The following is a 21,514-nucleotide window of genomic DNA, read 5'->3' on the forward strand; positions in this document are numbered from 1 at the left end:
CAGTAGTTAAGACTCTGCACTTCCAAACCAGGGGGCATGGGTTCAGGGAACTGAGATCCCGCATGCCATGTGGCCAAAAAGTTTAAATCATTAAAATAAAATTGAGCCTTAAAAGAAAAGTTTTTAAAATAAATAACCTCTCACTACCCCCGTGTCATTCCACTCTCCCAGGTGGAAAAAAATAGCACTTTCCGCAGCTCTATGATGTTGGCCCCGCTTTATTTTTTTAACCCAAAAAGAGAAGGGGGCTCAGACTGTGGACATTACCCTGCACCTTGTCTTCATCCTCCTTGGTGGTCAGCAGTTCTGGGTCAGAAGATCCACACGTAGCATCTTGTGGGGGTTTTGACCATCTGTTCAGAGATGCCTGGCTGCAGAAGATGGGTGTCAAGATGGGTATCAAAGCTGTGGCCTCAGAGCCCCAGATGGGCCAGGGTGTAAGCCACAACTCTGTCACCTTCCAGCTGTGTCCCCTTGGGCAGGTCACTTAACCTCTCTGAGCCGCTGGTGCCTCACCTACAGAATGAGATTTAGAAATACCCGACTCCAGAGTTGGGGTCAGGATCAAACAAGATAGTGGATGGCAAGAGCCTGGAGTGCCCAGGAGTGCAACACAGTAGGTGCTCAACCAGCATGTCTTTCCTTTGCCAGCAGCTTGGCTTGTTTGTGGAGCAAGATCCCAGATTTGCTGTGGGGATAGAGGGGTTGGTGGTGCACAGATGGAGCACAGGAGGACCCCAGAGGAGAGGGAGAGAATGAGTAGGAGCCGCTAGGCAGGGAGGAGAAGGAAGGGCTTTCCTGACCCAAGGAACAGAATGTACAAAGGCCTGTGGAGGGAAAGCGCAGCCAGGAGGCCCTCAGGCCAAGGGCAGGGGTGGGTGCAGTGTGAGATGAGCGTCGGCCAGGTAAGACTTGGGGTCTTCTTTTTAATATTGATTATCTAATGTTGGCTATGCCAGGTATTAGTTGCTGCATGAGGGATGTTTAGCTGCAGCATGCGAACTCTTAGTTGCAGCATGTGGGATCTAGTTCCCTGACCAGGGATCAAACCTGGGCCCCCTGCATTGGGAGTGCAGAGTCTTAGCCACGGGACAATGAGACGTCATGGAAGACTGGATGGGAGGGACAGGTGGAGGCAGGGAGGCTTCAGGAGGCTCTACGTTATCTGGAGAGAGTAGCCCAGGGTCTGGGTGAGGGTGGAGGCTGTGGAAACAGAAAGAAGATAAGCAGGGCTTGGTGATGAAGGAGACAGGAGGCTGAGAGTGAGGTGTGTGTCAAGGTGCTTCCTGGGGTTCTGGCCGGGGTGTCTGAGGGCCCATTCCCACAGCTTGAGAACTCAGGAAGAAGGCCAGGTTGAGGGGACATTTCAGGAGTTCTGCTTTAGTTGCAGTGACAAACAAGCTGACGGTCAGTACACAAGAGGGGTGGAAGGGTCTGAAGCTCAGGGCAAGGAGTTGGAGTTGAGGGTATGGGTGTGATTCCTTGGCCCAGGAGGTGAGGGGATAATAATGAGACCCCACAGGAAGAGAGGAGACGTCAGCCTGGGACCCAGCCATGGCATCTCCATGGCTCATCCTTGACCATCTACCTTGGGGAGCATCCACAGAAACATGGAATTCCTAGCTGGCTTCTGTCCGACAAGCAGCCAGCCAGGAATTTACTTGACCTCCACCAGCAGGTGTACCCTGGGCAAGAAATGGGCCTTCAGGACACAAACCCCTGCCAAATGGAAAACAATGAAAAGCAAACAAACAAACACAAAAGTTTGATCTTTCACTCCAAAGTCAACTAGAAGTGATTGGGTTTTTCCACTGTGGAACTCAGCCTCCCTCCACTCCTGACAGAGGAGTTCCAGGTGCCAGTCTCTAGCACTGCCCCTCCTGCTATGGCCCCGCTCCAGTCTCCATGAAGATGGTCCTTCACTCTGTCCATCCCTGCGTGTTTCCAAAGGCATGCAGAATCTACCTCTCCTGGGATGGAGGCTTAGGTATGGGAAAACTAGGGTTCTGATGCCAATACTGCCACTTCCTGGCTGTGTGACCCAGCTCAAGTCACTTCACCTCTCTGAATCTCAGTGTCTTAAACTGAGAAAGATCCGTTTAGAGGTTAATGAGACGCTTACTTTGTCCCTTGGTATAAGTGCTACCTCCCCTCACCTCCACCTCACTCCCACTTGGAAACCAGGATCACTAGACCTCATAGTTGCAGGGAGAGAAAGGAAAACTCCCAAGTGGGTCACTAGAAGGATGGTACCACTCCTGGTTCCTGAATCCCAGTAGATTACCTCTTGGGAACAAAGCACCATCTAATGGTCGTTGATTTAAGGTGTGTAGTGCTTCCTCATTGATGGTGCCCCATCCAAGCAGTTTACCACCTCCAACTGACAGCCCAGCTGCATCTTCAACAGGCTGCTCTATCGCTCCATCAGGCCAGCGTCTTCCAGTGGTGAAATGTGTGAGAGAACCGTTGGGTCCTGAGGCCGCATGCTCCTCCCACACCTTTGTCAGTGCAAAGAGGGCTCCTTGGTTCAGTGGGATGTTTCGCAGTATTCTGGGTCAGCAGATTGAGCCCTTGGGTAGTGGGGCTGGCCCAGGCTCTGTGGGCAGGAAAAGCCACCATAAGCAGAATGAGGGATTCAATGTAATAGATTTGCTGCCAAGTTGCTGGCTGCTCTTATCAAAAAACAGTGGGTCTCTGTTGCGGGCAGGTCTGCTATGGAGTAGTGGCAGTAGCTTGGGGACCCTGGATGAGTGGGTCCACACAGAGCCTCCAACGAGGCCACATGGCCGCCTCACCCATGCACCATGGTGCCAGCACTGGGCTAGCCAGGTAGACACTGGCTGATGTCAACTGGTGGAGTCATTCTCTCAGTCTGATGACTTAGTGACTCTCCTGTGGTGGCTGTTTCCTGGGGAACATCCGTGTGTTTGCAGAAATCTTCACACTCTGCCCACTGCCATAGGGCCACCCACTTGCCTCTTCCCCAGGCCTTTTTGTTCTCAGTCTTGCTTCTTTGTAACCAGTCAAGGCCCCTTCTTCTGCTCATGAATGCATGTATATTCTCACTTTGCACTGCTTCTCTTTCCACATGAAATAAATGCCTTGCCCGAAGCTCTGCCTACTGGAAGGACTTCTCACCATTGTCCTTCTGGAACACCTTGAGCAGGGTTGTAGTTCAATAGCTATTCAGTTTTACTTGTAACCAAACCCTGAGCCATCCAAACCAGAACTAAGTGCAGCACTTTTCTCCTTTGTCATAAGGTCACAAGGGACCCATCTGTGAAGACATAGTATGAGCTGAGAGACCCAGTATAACAGCAGTGGATGATATGGGGGGTCTGGGTCATCTGTCCCTGGGGCTTACTGGATCCTTCTGTCTCTAAGGATTGCTGTTGGGCTCAGTTCAGTTCAGTTCAGTCGCTCAGTCGTGTCCAACTCTTTGCGACCCATGAATCACAGCACGCCAGTCCTCCCTGTCCATCACCAACTCCCGGAGTTCACTCAAACTCATGTCCATCGAGTCGGTGATGCCATCCAGCCATCTCATTCTCTGTCGTCCCCTTCTCCTCCTGCACCCAATCCTTCCCAGCATCAGAGTCTTTTCCAGTGAGTCAACTCTTCGCATGAGGTGGCCAAAGTATTGGAGTTTCAGCTTTAGCATCACTCCATCCAATGAACACCCAGAACTTTCTGCCATAAGGGTGGACAGACCCATCTTGGCTGCTTGATGAGGGGATCATTACCATATATACTTGCCACAATGTTGCAGAAGCCTTCCTTCTCTGGGCTTGGCCTCTCCTTTAGTCAATAGGGCTTGAGTCTAAAAACTGGCTTGGTCCACAAACCAGGCAAGGGCCCTGACTTTTTGTATAGTGACTGCCCAACGGGAGCAGTGTATCCTGGGGTGAGGCAGCTCCATTTGGGCTGAGGTAAATTCTGAGAAGGGACTCAGCTGTGAGTCCTTAGCAGGTTACACACACCCAGCACTGAGGGAGTGGGCGCCTTGGTCCTGCAGGGAGAACTGGGAGGCACAACGTGGCATCCATTATATGTGTGTTGTACCCTTACCATATGTCACATACTCACAGAGTGTTTGGCAAAAGTCAGCATGTTTAACCCTGACAACCACCCTCTAGATTATGGGTCATGTTTCAGAGACAAGGACACTGTACTAGTTGCTTCATGTTTGGCTGATGTAACAAAAAGGCTCAGAACGACAGTGACTGAGACATCCCCAAAACTTCTCTCTCTCATTGAAAAGTCCAAGGGGTAGCTGGTAGGGGTGAACGTGATGACTCTTCTCCATATGGATGCCTGGAGCCCAGATTCCTTCTAGCCCGATGCCCTGCCATCTCAATACCCAGCTGACATTTCAAAGTCCAAGATAGCTGCTCAGTCGATGGAAGGGGGATGTAGGGAAAGGGACCCCTTGATATCCTCTCTGCTTTTATTTGGAAGAGATCATGTCAGAACTTGCAAAACCTTTAAGAAATGTGATCAGGTGCTTCCTGAAGCGAAGCCTTGAGAGTCGAGAGGATTTGGATGAGCAGACAAGAAGAGGCATCCTAGGGTGGAGGAGCTATAAAGGCCAAGGTGGGGAAGTAAGACTGTTAGACCATTTGAGGGCAGGCTGCACTGGTGGGTTCTTGTTGAGAATGGTGGGGAACAAGGCTGGCTGGAGAGGCCTGGGAGACTGTGGAGGCCCCAGGACCAGGATGAGGACTTTCTCCTCTAAGGAATCAAGATTCCATGGAGATTTTGACCAGGAGAGTGTTATGGGATAGAAAGCACAGCAGGGTGAATAGCGGTGGGTCAGCTGATCCAGGTAGGGAAACCGTCATAGCACCTTGCACAGGACACTGGCGCACCCACGTATCCTTTCATTCATTTCCAGGTAAGTTATAGTCATCCCAACCCAAGTCCCACCCTGGAAGCAACTTGCCCCTTTGGAACCCTAGCCAGCCCACCTCACTTCTCTGAGCTTGCATGAAGTGTCCCCCCAAGTCCAGTTTCCTCATCTTTATAGTAAGGCTATCAGGACCACCCTACTAAAGGCTCATTACCTAGCCTCTCTTGAAGGTAGCTGTGGCCATGTGACAACAGGTGGCCACTGGGATGTCAGGGAAAATGATTGCCACTTGCTGGTCACACAAATATATGCATAGATGAGAGATACATGATCCAATGAAAAAATAAAGTTACAGTGAAGGATGAAAGCCTCTGGCAAGTATGGCACTGAGTGCTTGCTATGTCAGCCTCTTTCTAGGTGCTGTGTGTGTGTGTGCTCAGTCATGTCCAATGTTTTGCGGCCCTATGGACTGTAGCCCACCAGATTCTTCTGCCTGTGGAATGTTCCAGGCAGGACTGGAGTGGGGTGTCATTTCTTCCTCCAAGGGATCTTCCCGACCTGGGAATCGGAACCTCATCTCTTGGGCCTCCTGCATTGGTTGGTGAATTCTTTCCTTGTTTTTAATGTATTTATTTTTTGGCTCTGCTGAGTCTTTGTTGCTGTGCCGGCTTTTCGCTAGTTGTGGAAGCAGGGGCTACGCTCCAGTTGTGGTGCTCAGGCTCCTCACTGCTCTGACTTCTCTTGCTGTGGAGCATGGGCTCTAGGGTGCAGGCTCAATAGTGACACACAGACCTAGCTGTTCCATGGCATGTGAGATCTTCCCGGATCAAGGGTTGAACTCGTGTCTCCTGCAATGGCAAGTGGCTTCTTTGCCACTAGCGCCACCTAGGAAGCCCCTGACTAGGTGCTGAGGATATAGCAATGAGCAAAATTATTGAAGCGCCTGTTCTCATGGGGTTGAGTGGAATGAGTAGAACACAAACGATGCAAGTAAACAGATGGCTGAGCGAGCCTGAGCGAGTCTGTACCCAGAGGGGCAAAAGAAACAAAAAAAAAACTGGTGCAAGGCGAGGGTGGGCCAAGAACTGCTTTAGACAGACCAGTCAGGGTAGGCCTCGTGAAGGAGGTGGCATCTCAGCCAAGGCTTGAGTGAAGAGGGCAAGCAAGTCATGGGTTTCTGGAGGGAGGAGAGCCCTGGGGAAATGAGAGATGGCTGGGTGGCTAAGGATGGAGCTGGGGGCTGGAGGGGAGGGCTGGGAACGAGCCAGGGAACCACAAGTTCTTCTCTCTCCAGACCCAGGGGAGCTGAGCAGCGGGGAGGCGGAGGAGCTGCAGCAGATCAAATGGCACCGGAAGCAGCTTCTGGAGGATATCCAGGTGTGCTCACACTCAGCCTACAGTACACACGCTTTTGTCCACACTCGTGTTCATGCCCTCGACCTGCACCCACACACGAGCAAACACTCTTACTCGCTCCTGACCCAGCCAGGACCAACAGCAGGCCTAGATTCCAGCCCACTCGGAGCCTTGGCCTTGGCCCTTAGGAGTGGGAAGGACAGAATTCCCAAGGGGACTCCCCACTCCTGGCTCAGCTTCCAGGGCCTAGAGAGTGCCAGGAGAGCAAGTCAGAGAAAGGGAGCAATTGATTAAGCACCTACTATGTGCAGAACCCCACCTTCATGGCCTCCATCTGGTCTCATCCCCACCCTGGGCCTCAGCTTCCACCCTCCAAACATGTAGACCATTTAGTCAAGATAAGGCCAATATCTGCCTAGCACTTTGCCACCTCATCAGCCCTCAGACATTAGCTCATCTGATTCCCAGAAACCTTCTGAGACAGGCCCTGTTTCTGCTCCTGGAATGAGCCACCCAGCTCGATCCTGCCCCCGGGACTTTGCACTCACAGTTCCCTCTGCCTGAGACTCTCCAAGCCCTCCTTAGAGCTCCTCCTTCTCCTAGTTCATTCTTGGCTCAAATGTCTCTCCTCTTAGGGGTGCCCCGTCCACCCTAGCTGTAGTTGCTGGAACCCCACCCTCTTCACCACGCATATACCTAGGATTCCAGAGAAAGACAAAGGCACAGGATCATTCCCTCAGCAAGTACCTACCACCTGACAGGCTCTTTCTAGACCACTGCTCTGACCATGTTCTGTGTGGTCATTTCAATCGTGCCAAGGTCCCAACCCCACTAGACCGTGAGCTCCATGTAAGGGGAGCCTGGGTCTGTTTCCCACCACTGCATCCCCAGCCCAATGGTCAGAGCATAGTAGGTGTTCAATTAATAATTTTGCATGAACCCACTCCCCATTTTATTTGTGGAGAATTCACTCAGTGACAGCCAAGATCACATGGATGGGAGCCGACTGGGCTTAGAAACTCTAGGCTCCACGCTGCCCCTAGGTCCCAGGATGAACTCCCAGGAACCAGCCCCCCTTCTATGGTCTTGGTGGAGGAGAGGGAGGCTGGGGTGCCTTCAGGGGCTCTTTCCAGGTGTTCATGCTGCTACCTTGCAAAGGGATGCTGGACAAGCAGCCACCCCTCCCCATCCACCCAGCGGTGGCCGTTGGCAGAGTTAGGGGGTCTCCTGGAGACATGTTGGACACATGATCTCACCTCTCTGGGCCTCAGTGTCCTCTTCTGTAAATTCTGCTGGAATTGCAAAGTCCCCGAGAAGAGAGCCTAGGCTGTCTTGTACCATGGTGTACCCAGAGAATCTGACTTGTAGTGGCCACACAGTCTAGGGTGGGGTAAATGGACGGATGGAGGGAAACCAGAGAGGAGTTGGGCCCTGATCACAGGGCAGGAATTTGTCCTTCCTGATGTGGAGCTAGTAGGGAGCCACGGACAGAGTTTGAGCAGAAGAAGGGCCGGCACCAAGCTGTGCTTCAGAAAAATGGCAGCTGGGTGGAGAAGGGCTTGTGGGGAAGGTTTGACTCAGGGCAGGACACTTTACAGCAGCAGAGGCAAGAGATGGGAAGACTGGAAATAGAGCACGGACTGGGGACTCCCTCACCCTGAGACAGGAGCCCCGGGAGAACTAGATGTAAACAGAGGCAGTAAGCTTGGCTTGGGATTTTGAAGATAAGAGACATCTGGAAAAGGGATCTTCCTGGGGAGGGAGCCTTAGTGACAGCTCAAGACAGAGGTCTGGGAGTCATGCCCAGGGTGGGAGTGGTTGTGTTGGGGGGGGTGACAGAGAGGGCTGTGAAGCCCATTTTGTCCTGGCCTCCACCCCCTGACTCTCCCTCTTCGTGACGCCCCTGCCACTCCACAGAAGCTGAAGGATGAGATTGCAGATGTGTTTGCCCAAATCGACTGCTTCGAGACAGCAGAGGAGAGGTAGGGGCCGGCCGAGGACCCAGGGAGGCTGCCAGAGTGGTTTCCCGAGGATATCACATGTCATGAGTGACAGTGAATGAGCCCAGGCCCTGGTGAAGTCGGGGATCAGACCCCCAGAGGGGAGGCTTCGGGGTGAAATAGGAACACGGCAGCTCTGACAGTCCATCCTCTGGTCTGGTCTGGTCCTTGCTTCCAGACTGCCCCCTCTCTTCAGTATCAACCCCCGTCTCCTGCCTCCTCCACCCAAGTCTCTCCCAGCCCACCTGACCCTGCCCCTGACCAATCACTGGCCAGGAGTATCCCGGGAAAGGTCAAGGAGGAGGAAAACTCAGCCCCAAGGATGAGGACTAGGAAGCCAAAGGCCTTATGGGAACAAAAGCCACGCCTGTGGTCAGGCCAAAGCTGGTCCACCCCACCCCACCCATGGGTGTTATCTACTCCGCCCCTTCTGTGGGAAGACGCCCCCTGGCTCTGTAACCTGAGATTGGTCCTCTCCCTTCTCTGGCTTCAGTTCCCCACTTGTGCAATGAGAAGGTTGGTCCATACATAACCCCTAGGGCCCTAGGGCACTGACTCCTACTTTGGTGTCTCAGAAGATCCCCACCCTGCCCGTGCCAGCCTCAGTTTGTGATGCCTCTGATATCCACCTTCCAAGCAGGACACACACACACACAGACGCATGCACACAGATGCACACACACACACATGCACGGCCCCCATGTCTCTAGATCCCCTGCTCCAGCCCCAATGACAATATCATAATATTTACACAGCTCCTACCACCCGTTGTTTTCAATGCTTTAACCTCTCAACAATGCTTGGGGTGCCATGGGTGGAGTCACCCCCCATTTTACAGAAGAGGAAACTGAGTCTCAGAGAGATGAAGTGACTCCCCCTGAGTGAGATTTGCACCAGGAGTCTGGCTCCAGAGCTTATGCTCTCCTCACCCTCCCCTGCCCTACTCACCAGCCTCCTTGTTATATGGCTTCCGCTCCAAGCCCTTCTAAACCCTCGCCCGCCCGGGGAGCATCTCTGGCTCCCGAGGTCACAGCTTCAGAGCTTGTTAAAATGCTGGTGCTGAGCCCATTGGAAATTGGGTTTCTTGGCTCAGGAAGGGGTCCAGACCCTTCATTTCTTACATTCTCCCAGGTGACTCTCACCCCACTTGGAGGTCCTTAAGGAATACTGGCTCTAGCCAAGGATGGGGATTGCAGGGGTGCCCTGGGGTCCAGGGGCATCCAGGCTGATGTCTTTCCATCTACAGCCGCATGGCCCAGAGGGAGAAAGAGCTGTGCATCGGGCGCAAGAAATTCAACATGGACCCCATGAAGGTGGGCAGTGCGGGGGCTCGGGTTGGGGGGGCCAAGGGAGCTGCATGCTGGGCACCTCCACAGTGTCTCCTTCTTCCCCTCAACCGACACAATTACCTACTTTCCAGAGGAGGAAACTGAGGCCCTGCTGGGCTCAGCATCTTGTCCAGTGCTCCATGCCATCAAGGCTGGGGGATCCGCCACCCCACGGCCAAGTAGCCCCAGGGCCTGAGGTGGGAGCCAGGAGGATGACAGGGGCTCTGTGATGTCTATGAGCTTGGGGTGCCATGACTCTGGGCCCCTGTCTCCCACTCTATGAGTAGGACTTTGGTTGGCTGGGCCTTTGGACTCTGGGGCTCAGTCTCTGGAAGTGTCTTTTAGTCGCTCAGCTTAGGCAGCCTGTCCTGAGATGCTGGCATAGAGCCCTGAATGCTCAGATCTCAACTATGGTCTAACCCCCACCCCCACTGGCCTCAGAGCAACCCCAGCCCCCACCCCTCGCCAAAGTAGGTGGCAGCTGGGCTCCTTTCCTGCAAGAACTGAGACAGGAGGAAGCCACAGCTGACACACGGAAGTGGGGTCAGGGCAGCCACGGGGTCCCTGGAAATTTACTGCTCTGGTTTAGAAGGCTGCCTCTTCCGCATCACAGATCTCCTGTGTTCCCAGACACAGAAATGGACCCCTGCTCCCATCCACATGGACCGCACAGACCACACACACACACTCACATTCCTGCCTGAGTGCCCCTCAGGGAGGGGCCTCTGAGGGGTCCCCTGGACCATCTGCCTGTCACACAGAGCCTTCCACAGTCTATCCCCACTCTTCCAAGCAGCCTCTTCTCCAAAAGGAACAGGGAAGCAAAGGCACCATCACAGAAAACTGGAGCCCAACCCCTCCAACTCCTAAAATTAGAATGACAGACTTTGAGTGCCTGGGTTGTGAGGTGAGATGTTTTGATATTGTCAAATCTGAAAAGCAGGGCAAGGCACACTCCCATTTTCACACAGAAAGGGGAGGAAAGGCATGCTACCTCAGAGCCGTAGCAATTTCCTCTCCTTTTGATTGAGCTGGGTTATTTTCTAATTTTTATACAATGGACACAGATTACTCATGAGAAAAAAATGAAACACTATCTTTAAATAATACAAATATTAAGGGGACAAAAGGAATAGCTGAATCATTCAGTCTTAAAATTATAAATTCATTGAATCATCAAAGAATATGATCGGAGAGTGGCAGACTGAGGGGGACCTGGCAGAGCAGCTGGCATGAACCTGGTTCATGGTAGGAACACATGTTTGTCTGCACACCTCTGCTGATGGGGAACTCATCACCTTACAAAGGCAACTTCAATTAAGGAGGGTCACAAATTCCCAGAACAAGCTGTGCCAGTGCTAGAACTCCAGGCCCCAGGGCTCTGGCCACAGGCACTCCCCCTCTCCCCCTCCCCAGGCCAGCTGCTGGGTGGGGGCAGCTTACAGGCTCTGTGTACCACCTCCAGGGCATCCAGTATCTCACTGAGCACAAGCTGCTGACCCCCAACGTCCAGGACATTGCCCAGTTCTTGTACAAGGGCGAGGGCCTCAACAAGACAGCCATCGGCATCTACTTGGGGGAGAGGTAAGGAGGGTGGGGCCTTAGGAAAGCAGGGAATGAGGATGTGCAGGTGTGCACAGTTACGTGTGGGGTGGGTTGTGTGTGCAGGTAACTAAGGAATGAAGCACGTCAGGAAAGTCGTAACTCCTGGGGCTTGAGCAGGTTAAGTGATCGCTCTCCTTCCTGACCTTGAACCAAAGCATGTCTGCCTTCATTCCTTCCTTCCTTCATTTAGAAAACAAGTAGATATTTTTAACATCTAAGTCAGTAAAGCATCTGCCTGCAGTGTGGGAGACCTGGGTTCAATTCCTGGCTTGGGAAGTTCCCCTGGAGAAGAAAATGGCAACCCACTCCAGTATTCCTGCCTGGAGAATCCCATGGATGGAGGAGCCTGGTGGGCTACAGTTCACGGGATCGCAAGAGTCGGACATGACTGAGTGTTATCTTTACTAGGTTTACCAGGAGCTCCAGGCAGTGTTCTAAGCCCTGGATTCACACCAGTGAACAGGACAAAGCTCCGGGGGTGGGCGAGTGGGGATAAATTGGGAGTATGGGATTAACAGATGCAATACCATACATAGCAGATTAACAACAAGGAATTACTGTGTAGCACAGAGAGCTATATTCAATATCTTGTAGCAAACTACAATGGAAAAGAATTGAAAATAAAGAATATATGTATATGTATATATATACAAATCATTTTTCTGTACGCCTGAAAGTAACACAGTTATAAATCAACTATACTTCAATTAAAAAGAAAAAAAAAACTTCTGCCATCAGGGAAGGCACACTCTAATGGGGAAGACAGGTGCCAACATATGTAAAATAATTTAGAAAAAATTAAGTTCTTTGGAATACAAACAAAGCAAGAAAGGGAGCTGAGAAAGTCCTGGGAACCGTGCTTCAAAGGCTGTGACTTTAAATAGTGTGGACACAAAGGGCTGCACAGAGAAGGTGACCTTTGACTGAAATTTAGAGGAAGCAAACAGTGTGGCTCTGGGGGAACAGCATTTCAGACAGAGGGAACAGCACATGAAAAGGCCCTGGGGCAGAAGCCTCCTGAAGGAACAACAAGCCAGTGAGACAGGAGTAGAGGGATGGAAGCTGGGAGGGAGTCGTCGGTGACAGGTGGGGGTACTCTGAGGGGGTCCCTCTGGCTGCTGGGGGAGGGCACAGACTGTAGGGGACAGGTGTGGAGCTGGGCCAGCAAGCCAGCACCTCAGAGAACACTCTCCTTCTCCTAAGGAAGCCGGGAATGCAGCTGGCAAGAAGGGCAGGGCTTTCTGATTTCAGATCTGAGAAGACAGAGGAAGTGGGGGTGGACATGGTTCTCTCCGTTTTACATGAGAATACTGGGGCTTGGGGAGGCCTGGTGGTTTGTGAGGGGTCACCCGAACAGGAAGTGACTCAGGACAGGCCACTCCGAAGCCAGAGCCCCCCTCCTGACTGAGGTCAGTGCTGGTAAGCCAGGAGGGTGTGGGGGGGTCTGCTGTGAGTGGGAGGACATGGGGTGCAGATAGTGGTGGGAGGACGGTGATGCAGGTTAGACATGGAAACAGACCACAGGGTGGCTGGATTCAGAAGGAGGATGTCTCTCCCCTCCTCAGCCTCCCCACCTCAGCCCCCTCAAGGGGGTACAAATGCTCGAAGGTGTCCCACCCTCCCTTCTGTCTCCTCTCCAGGGACCCCATCAACCTGCAGGTCCTCCAGGCCTTTGTAGATTGCCATGAGTTTGCTAACCTCAACCTCGTCCAGGCCCTCAGGTGAGTGGTCCAAGGGGCACGGACTGGACTCCCAAGGGGCTGGAGGGGTGTTGGGGGCACCATCATCCACATGGCTAAGAGCACAAACAGCATCAGGAGCCAGAATTAATTAATGAGGGAATTCCCTGGGGATCCAGTGGTTCAGACTCAGTTCTTTCACTGCTCAGGGCTTGAGTTCAATCCCTGGTCAGGGAACTAAGACCCTGCAAGCTGTGCAGTGCAGCCAAAAAATTATTTTTAATAAATAAATAGAAGTAATTGATGACAGTCTCCCCAAAGAGCTGAGGTTAGATGAGATAACAGGCATGGACTGCCTGTATCAGCACCTGGCTTGTTACTACTACTAATTATTATATTACATCATCATTATAATAATATTTAATCATTTTAATCACTATTACTATTATTATGACTGCTATTCCCACTGCTTTTTGAATTAGTGCTTATTTTATTTATTTTATTCATACAGCTTAGTGTGTACTACATTTATTATTACTTATTATTTTCTAATTAGGATATTATTTTTGCTACTCATTTTTCCAATGATGGGAGGCATTAATATACATGGGTAAGGAGCACAAACTCTGGACCTAGACTGCACAGTTCATACCCTATATCTGCTACTCACCCCTGGGGAAAGTCACACACACACACACAAAAAATAACCTCTCTGTGCCTCAATTTCTTTATCTGTAAAATGGGGTTAATAGCAATACCAACCTCACAGGGTAGTGAGAACTAAGTAAGAAAGTGCTTAGAATTGATCCATAGTAATGGAGAAGGAAATGGCAACCCACTCCAGTGTTCTTGCCTGGAGAATCCCAGGGACAGGGGAGCCTGGTGGACTTCCGTCTATGGGGTCACACAGAGTCGGACATGACTGAAGTGACTTAGCAGCAGCAGCAGCAGCAATGAGATAGCTGGATGGCATCACTGACTCAATGGACATGAGTTTGAGTGAACTCTGGGAGTTGGTGATGGACAAGGAGGCCTGGCGTGCTGTGATTCATGGGGTCGCAAAGAGTCGGACACGACTGAGCGACTGAACTGAACTGAAGGGTTTAGTAAGTCTTGCTGCTGCAGATGATGTCTGGAAAATCATCTCCTGAGTAGGGGCATTTGATCTGGGTTTTGACAGATGATTAGGAGTTTGCAAAGCAGAGAAGGAAAAAGTCACCACTATCTAAGCAATGTGGCCTTCCCTCCAATTCTCATGCTTCTTAAAGGAGAGGGGTAGGTTGGGAGTCTCCAAAATTCATTTGTTCATTTGTTCATTCTCTCACTCATTTAACAAGCCTTTACTAAGCAGGCACTGGCTCAGTAAACACAGTCCCAGTGTTCAAGGCTCAGCGGGAGATGTGAAAGGAACAGGCGTGGCCCTTGACCTTGGCAAATTCAGTTGGAAGATGTGAATATCACTCAGTTCCAAGAAAAGGAAGCTCAGCCAAGGAAAGACAACCTCCCCAGGGTCCATGGGTCCCAGGGCCCAGTGGCCAGGTGGAGAGAGGCCTTAGAACCTGAGAATCTGCATTGGTCCCCTCATGGGCTGGGGTGGACTGGGCCACAAATAGTGCTGGGCCTCAGATGGTCAGAAAAGAATGTACACTAAGCTCCTGTATTCTAGAAGAAAAGGCATTTCTTGGCTCCCTCCTGCAGACTTGGTGCTCACAACACAAATTCCACTGACCCTTCCCATGAGTCTAGATGTCAGGTACAGAGTCTCCCATTTACAGGATAAAGAGACTAAGCATGAGAGACAGAGCAGTTTATTGAAGGGGAGAATGGGGGGCCCTCTTGCCCCACTCCAAGAGCCCTCCACCTCCACTGCACATGGCTCTGTTCCCTGCCCCCAGACAATTCCTGTGGAGCTTCCGGCTGCCAGGCGAGGCCCAGAAGATCGACCGCATGATGGAGACCTTTGCCTCCCGATACTGCCTCTGCAACCCCGGCGTCTTCCAGTCCACAGGTGCCTATGTAGGAAGGGACCCTGCCAGGTGCGAATCTACCTCTTGAGGCACCAGGTCTCTCCCAAGCACCCAGACCCTGGGAGCCAGATCCTGTCATCAACCCTCACTGAGCACCATATCCATGCCAGACCTTCTGCTGGGTGTGTGTCAGGCAGAGCTGCCTACACACACATCTCCCAAGGGCATGATCCTTGGGAAAGAAGGCAGGAGATAATGGCATGGGGCACTAAGGTATCAGTGTCTCATCTGAGGGTGGGGATGGGGCATTCAGCATGTCCAGGCTGGCTTCCCTGAGAACCTGATGTCTGAATGGGGTTTTGAAGGATGAATAGGAGTGCTTCAGGAGGTCAAGGGGAGAAAGGGCCTTTGGGACTGGGGTTCTAGTTTGAGCAAAGGCACAGAAGTATGAAACAGACTGGGCAGGATGCAGGGGGCCAGGGTGGATAAGGAGGATATCAGCAAAAATCAGTCCTCTACACTTCCCAACAGGGTGGGAAAGAAAGGATGGCAGGCTTGTCCTAGTCTCTTCTCTGGATCTGAAGGTACCATAGCAAAAACCAAGTCCAAGTACTAAGCACTCCCCAGATGCTAAGTGCTTTACCTATGCAAGTTATGTAATCCTTACATCTATTCTACGAGGTCAGCAGCATTCTCATCCTTCCAAATACAGACTCAGAGAAGTGAAGGGGGCTTCTCAGCAGTGTGTCTACGGACAAGTCCTACAGAGAATTTGCCCACCTTGTGGTTATACATAAATTAGGGATTTGCTTGCTTATTATCTATCAGGCCCACAATTTTAAACAACCCACAAGGGTGGGGACCATACAGATTTTTTCACCAGTGAATTCTGTAGCATTTATTAGTTACTCAATAAATATTTTTAGGAAGGAAGACATTTTAAAGCACCAGATTTGAATCACTGTTGAACTATTTAATCTTGTGACCTGGGACAAATAACTTACTCTCCCTGTGCCTCAGTTTTCTAATCTGTAAAATGGGTGGGGTCAGTAACCGTGCCGGCCTCATTAGTGTTGTCAGGGGATGTAAAGAGCTTAGCACAGGGCAAACACCAGCAACATTAGAGCCATTGTTATCAGTGGTAAAATCGTTAATGAACATGAAGCTCTTTCAAAGCTAAACCTTCTAAATATTGCAGGGGCTTCCCAGGTGGTACTAGTGGTAAAGAACCCGCCTACCAATGCAGGTTAGACACAAGAGACGCAAGTTCGATCCCTGGGTCGGGAAGATCCCCTGGAGGAGGGCATGGCAGCCCACTCCAGTATTCTCGCCTGGAGAATCCCATAGACAGAGGAGTCTGGCGGCCTACAGTCCATGGGGTCACAAAGAGTCATACACAACTGAAGCGACTTAACATACCTCATATTGCAGATGGGGAAGCTGAGGCTCTGGGAACTCAAGTACTTTTCAAGGTCAACCGGGGAGCTGGGGTCACAGCTGAACTTCCCTGGCTCTGGACTCAGGGCTTTAAAACATCACAGAGTAGCGATCATCTCCCTCCCAAACGCTCAGCCCAGCCTGGCTCCTGAGCACAAGCACGTGAAAGTCTGAATAATAGAACAGGAGCTCGGCCCTGGGAGCCCCACAATGCCAGCGAGATTACCAAGCAGCACGTGAGCAAGCCCTGAACAGGGCAGCAAACAATAAGCATCCTCTGAGTTCCAAGGAGGCAGAGAACAGAGTGGGCAGGGGGGCAGGAAGGGCTCGGCGGGGAGGAGGGCTGGAGCAGGAGACTAAAGAGCAGGAGGGTTTTAATAGGTAGAAAAGGGGAGAGGAGGGCATGCCAGGCAGGGGGCCCAGCAGGAGCAGAAGTGCCGGGTGGGAGGCACACAGGGGCCCGGGCAACTGACAGTTGAAGCTTGTTTGCAGCAGGGAGCTCCGGAAGAGTGGGAGGTGAGGCTAGGACTTGAATGCCAAGCCAGGAGGACAGGGTGGACCTTCAGGGCATTGAGACAGCCAACTCTCCGCCCCTGAGGGGTTAGGGCGGAGGAGGGGGCGTGGCCAGGGCCAGGACTCTGACCGATGTCGCGTCCCGCAGACACCTGCTACGTCCTGTCCTTCTCCATCATCATGCTCAACACCAGCCTCCACAACCCCAACGTCCGGGACAGGCCTCCCTTCGAGCGCTTTGTGTCCATGAACCGTGGCATCAACGACGGCAGGGACCTGCCTGAGGAGCAGCTGCGGGTAAGAGGGGCGTGGCCTCGCCCAGCTGGTCTCCAGGCATCCAGGAGGAGCCTGCCTTTGGGCGGATGACCCAAGAGGGCCTCATCTAAGAGAGACCTCTCCAGGAGGGGGCCCTCCCAGGTCAAAAACTGTCTTGAGATGTGCTAAGTTGCTTCAGCCATGTCTGACTCTTTTGAGACACTATGGACTGTTGCCAGCCAGGCTCCTCTGTCCAGGGGATGGACCGTCACAAAAGAGGTCGGTCCTGAAATGGGCTTCCCATTTTAAGAAGGGAAGCGGTCCCATCTTAAGAAGGAGGTCCAAGACTGAACACCCAGGAGGTTCGCTCAGACCTCAGCCTTTAGACACCGATCATTCACACCTTTCCTCGAAAGGGTGCCTCACACCACCTAGTCTATTTCTTGGAATCGCAGAGTCTTAGACTCTCAGTGGGTCAGAGCAGAAAATTCCCAGTCTCTGCTCAAACCCCACCCTCTTTCAGACAGGAAGAAACAGGTCTTCCATAGGCTACACATCAGCTCGAGAGTCAAGTGGAACCCAAGCTTCCTATCCCATCCTAAACAGCCCCCACCCCTGGCACACTGCACCAGGCTCTGGCCTGGCATGGGGCACCCAGAGATGAATCAACCCAAGTTCAGGGTCTGGTGGGAAGATAAAACACATGTGAATTCTAGCCCTGCCTGATTCATGCTATGCTGACCATAGGAACCTAGCTATGGAGACCCAGCGGACAATACTATCACTCTCCCAGGGGCAGGGCAAGGGTGTCATCCTGGAAGACTTCACAGAGGAGGTGACTTTTGAACTGGCCTTGAAGGTTGAGTGGGAGTTTGCCCAGAGGAGAAGCAGGGAAAGGACATTCCAGAAAGAGGAAGTGGCCAGCACTTGACCTGGTAGGAAAAGGGAGGGGCATCCAGAGTAGCCATCTGGGTACATACAGACAGTGATGGGCACCAACGTGGGGCCAGAGTGTCCAGGGCTTTGAACAACAGCCTCCGGAGTTTACCTGCTTCCTATGGGCAAGATGGAGCTGGGAGCTATCTTAGAAAGACAGGAGTGAGATTCAAAGCCTGGCTCAGCAAAAATGAACTGACAATTCATTTCTAGGATTAGAGGTGCCCAGAGCTCTATAGAGTTTCAGTTCCCTCTGGGTCAGAGTCTGGCAGGAGAGGAGGAGACAATGTGAACCCCACCCTGGCAGCTTAGCACCCTGTGTATGTCTCGCAGTAGAAGTCTGGTGGGGGTGGGGGAGAGTCTGGATCTGGAATGACTCTGGTGCTCTTCAGTGTTTGAAAACAGCCATGCCCTTAGCCCTTCACCCTCCTTGATCCCCAGAGAAAATTTATTTTGGAGGGGGGCATGATATAAAATGAGGGCTTGAGAGTAGATTAGAGCTCAGGTCAAGTCCCATCTCCCCGTTGTTCGCCTCCTGGATGACCTTGAGTAATGACTCACCCTCTCTGGGCCACCATTTCCTCAACCAGGAGAACGGGAATAATGACGCCTGCGTCACAGAGGTGCTTGTGAATAGTAATTTTTAAAAACATAAAGGGCACAGCCCATGCCAGGTACATAGCACAAGCTCTAGATGGTAGCTTAGGTAGCTATTAAGAATCATTAATGATTATTTAAAATCCCCAGCCCTTAGTAAACTGCCTGAAATATGAAAGGCCTTTGAAAACTCATCTCATTGTGGTACTTGGAGCAGGAAGCTGGGCACACCTGGTCTGGCAGATAATGAGTTAACAGCCTGCCAGCACCAGTCCTGTTGGATCTCCCAGGTGCCACTTTATTGCTTCTGTCCCAGGAGAGCCTCCTTCAGCAGCTCCCTCCTTAGGTATTTTTCCCAATTCAAGTCTTTTGTTAATAACAATGCGCTGCATTTGTATAGAGCTTGTAACTTTCTTCTCATAGGGCTTTTGGGTCTATTATCTCAATTTAGCTTCAAACTCTGCCTGGGAGGTCTGGAAAGGGTTTATTATCCTCCTTGGCAGCCAAGAGGCAGGGAAAAGAACAGAGCGTTGGAGTCACAGCCACATCCAAGTGCTAGCTCTTCCATTTTCTAGTTGTGAGACTTTAGGTAAGATGCTTGACCTCTCTGAGCTCCCAGCTTATGGGATTAGTGTAGACATGTAAGGTATTTAGCACAGCACCTATGTCTCTGGGCTGGCTAATTAATCCAGAAGCTTTCAGGGCACAAAGTGAACCACACTGGGCCTAGTCCTTGCTCTTCAAGGCTTTTACAGAAAGCTGCTGTGGACTGGGGGGTTTTCTTGCTTTCTTTTGGGGCTTCATCTTCCCCACGTGTAAAGCAAGGACTCAGCTTTAAGTGTCTTTAAGTATCAGTTTGTGGCTTTGTGGAAGGATTATCCAGGACATATAACATTTTTAAGTGGCCTGATTTATGAAGTTAAATTGACACAGACACATCACCTAAACAGAGGCCACTCTGTCACCATGAAGGTATGCAGGTGGGAAAGGCTTTGGAGAGGTGCATGATGGGAGCGGGGGCTCAGGCAGGTTGAGCGAGTCTTGCCCTGGCCATCCTGATGGGGGCAGGGCAGAGTGCCAAAGAGACTCAGGGCAAAGGCATAGGGAGTGGACTCACATCCCAGCTCCACCTTTATGGCTGTGTGTCCTTGACTGTGAGCCTCAGTTTCTCCATCTGCAAAGTGGGCTGATGACACTGACCTGACATTGTTTTCCTGAGAAGCAGACAAAGCACTTCGAGTGTCTGGCTCCACTCACCATGACAGGGCAGCCCAGAGAGGGACCTGGGGTGGAGAAGGGAAAGAAGGAGAGGGGACAGAAGGAGAGCTTATTCACCCTCTGGCGTCATAGGTGGAGAAACCAAGGTCCAGCAAAGGAAACAGTCAGTTTAGGGCATCTTCTGCTGTGGGTAGGGCCAGATCTCCTGGGTTCTTGTCCAAGCATCTCCATCAGAAATGACTGTATATTGGGCTCCTTAAGTTCTCCTGACAACCACAGGCATCAGGTACTGTCCCCACCCCCCACCCCCAACCCCGCCAGTTTACAGCAAAGGCAACTGAGCTCCAATAGAGGTAGCTGACCAGGGCGGGTCAGTTTGTGAGGAGTCCAGGTTCAAACCCACATCTATCTGAGCCCTTCCCTCTGCAGAGACCAAAAAGCAAGATTTGGGAATGCAGATTTTAACTTGTTTCCCAGCTTCCAGTTTGTTTCAACTCATGTCAATGAAAAGATGGGGGACTGATGGTCAGCTTCAGGTTCGGCTAGTTCCAGGTGTTTCTTTGAGGTCAGGGCTCAATCTGGTTTTTCCATCTCTGAGCAACCTCCTCTTCCAAGTTGGCTTCCCTCTTAAACAGGCTTTCCCCCAAGTTCCCCAGAGAGGACCTGGGCAACTCCAGGTTTCCATCTTGCTTAACAGTTTAGAGTCCCAGAATGAAGGCTTATTGGCTGGTGTGGGTCACAAGTCTCTCTTTGAATCAGTCACTGTGACCAGTAGGATGAAATGCTCTAATTAGCCAGATGGGAGTCATTCACTGTCTCCTGGAGCCGCAAGGGAGTGCTGAGTGGGCAGTGTCAACCCCCTGAGCACCCTGGACAGAAAGTAAGGGGGGATTCTGCAGAGGAGAACAGAGTGGGTGGGGAAGGATGGACACAAGGCCAGTACAACCACTGGTGTGTGGCTGTTGTCCTTCTGGTCACGTCTACCCAGCCAGGAGAAGACAGCTACAGCCTGATTTGGTGGTGGCAGGTGCAAGGGTGTTTTCTTACAGGGGGTAGAGGGAGCCTGGTTTTACAAGGTACAGGAAATCTGGGTGAACAGAGCTTCTTTCCTTGTGGGGGCAGACTGTGTAGGCTGTAGGAGGCCCGCAAAACCTGCCAGGGGGCTCCCCGTGGGTGTCGTGAAGAATGAAGCCCTGTCTGTCCCCCTGCTTGCCCCTTTGGGCCTTCAGAATATTTGTATGGGCTGCCAGCTTTGCTGACAGAGAACAGGCCTTAGAGAACAGAACTCCTTCAACCAGCCGGTGCTACTAGGGAAACCTCAGGGCCCGGCTGGGCCAGGGTGGGAGGGGCAGCAGGGCTTCCTGGCTGCTCTAGGAATGTGGGGGCTCCAGAAAGGGAAAGTGGTCCCTGCCCTTCCCCACTCACCCCACCGCAGCCAGCTGAGTCCTCTCCATGAAACCCAGGAAAACCTGCTACAGGCCAGCACCCTCCTCCCCGACTCTCTTACCCTACCACCACCCCTAAGCGCCTGGATCAGAAAAGATGTTTAAAAACCAGCAAACACCATTTCTAAAACTTTGGGGAATCGAACAGTACTTGTGAAATTTTTCATTTAACATTTCGAGGAAATCATCTGAACAGCAGCACACACAAGCACAACAGAAGGAAATGATTTCATTATGTCAATGATGGCAACCCAGCATTGTGCCTGGTTTTAATCAGCAGAATTAGACAATTTAGAATGTTTTTCCCAAACAGTTGGAAATCTGGGCAG

At 51.7% G+C, this 21,514-nt stretch overlaps 1 protein-coding gene across 10 annotated transcripts in view; it reads left to right on the plus strand.

Annotated features, from left to right (window-relative positions):
• CYTH4 (cytohesin 4) overlaps nt 1–21,514 on the plus strand; it is a 31,346-nt gene that overhangs the window by 3,494 nt on the left and 6,338 nt on the right. For 3 of the 10 annotated variants that reach the window (XM_055395505.2, XM_088837210.1, XM_088837211.1), the window contains exons 2-9: nt 5,256–5,446; nt 6,144–6,226; nt 8,123–8,187; nt 9,452–9,518; nt 10,999–11,117; nt 12,779–12,859; nt 14,713–14,825; nt 16,883–17,031. In XM_055395505.2, coding sequence (XP_055251480.2) covers nt 5,299–5,446; nt 6,144–6,226; nt 8,123–8,187; nt 9,452–9,518; nt 10,999–11,117; nt 12,779–12,859; nt 14,713–14,825; nt 16,883–17,031 — 825 coding nt within the window. In that variant the 5' untranslated portion in view covers nt 5,256–5,298. Of the gene's footprint in view, nt 1–5,255; nt 5,447–6,143; nt 6,227–8,122; nt 8,188–9,336; nt 9,519–10,998; nt 11,118–12,778; nt 12,860–14,712; nt 14,826–16,882; nt 17,032–21,514 lie in introns of those variants that run through there. The other 7 variants (XM_055395498.2, XM_088837213.1, XM_088837212.1 and 4 more) reach the window with 7 other exon arrangements.

The sequence above is a fragment of the Moschus berezovskii genome, chromosome 6 (genome assembly GCF_049115385.1).
Source record: "Moschus berezovskii isolate FMDL1 chromosome 6, NW_MosBer_1.0, whole genome shotgun sequence".
NCBI lineage: Eukaryota > Metazoa > Chordata > Mammalia > Artiodactyla > Moschidae > Moschus > Moschus berezovskii.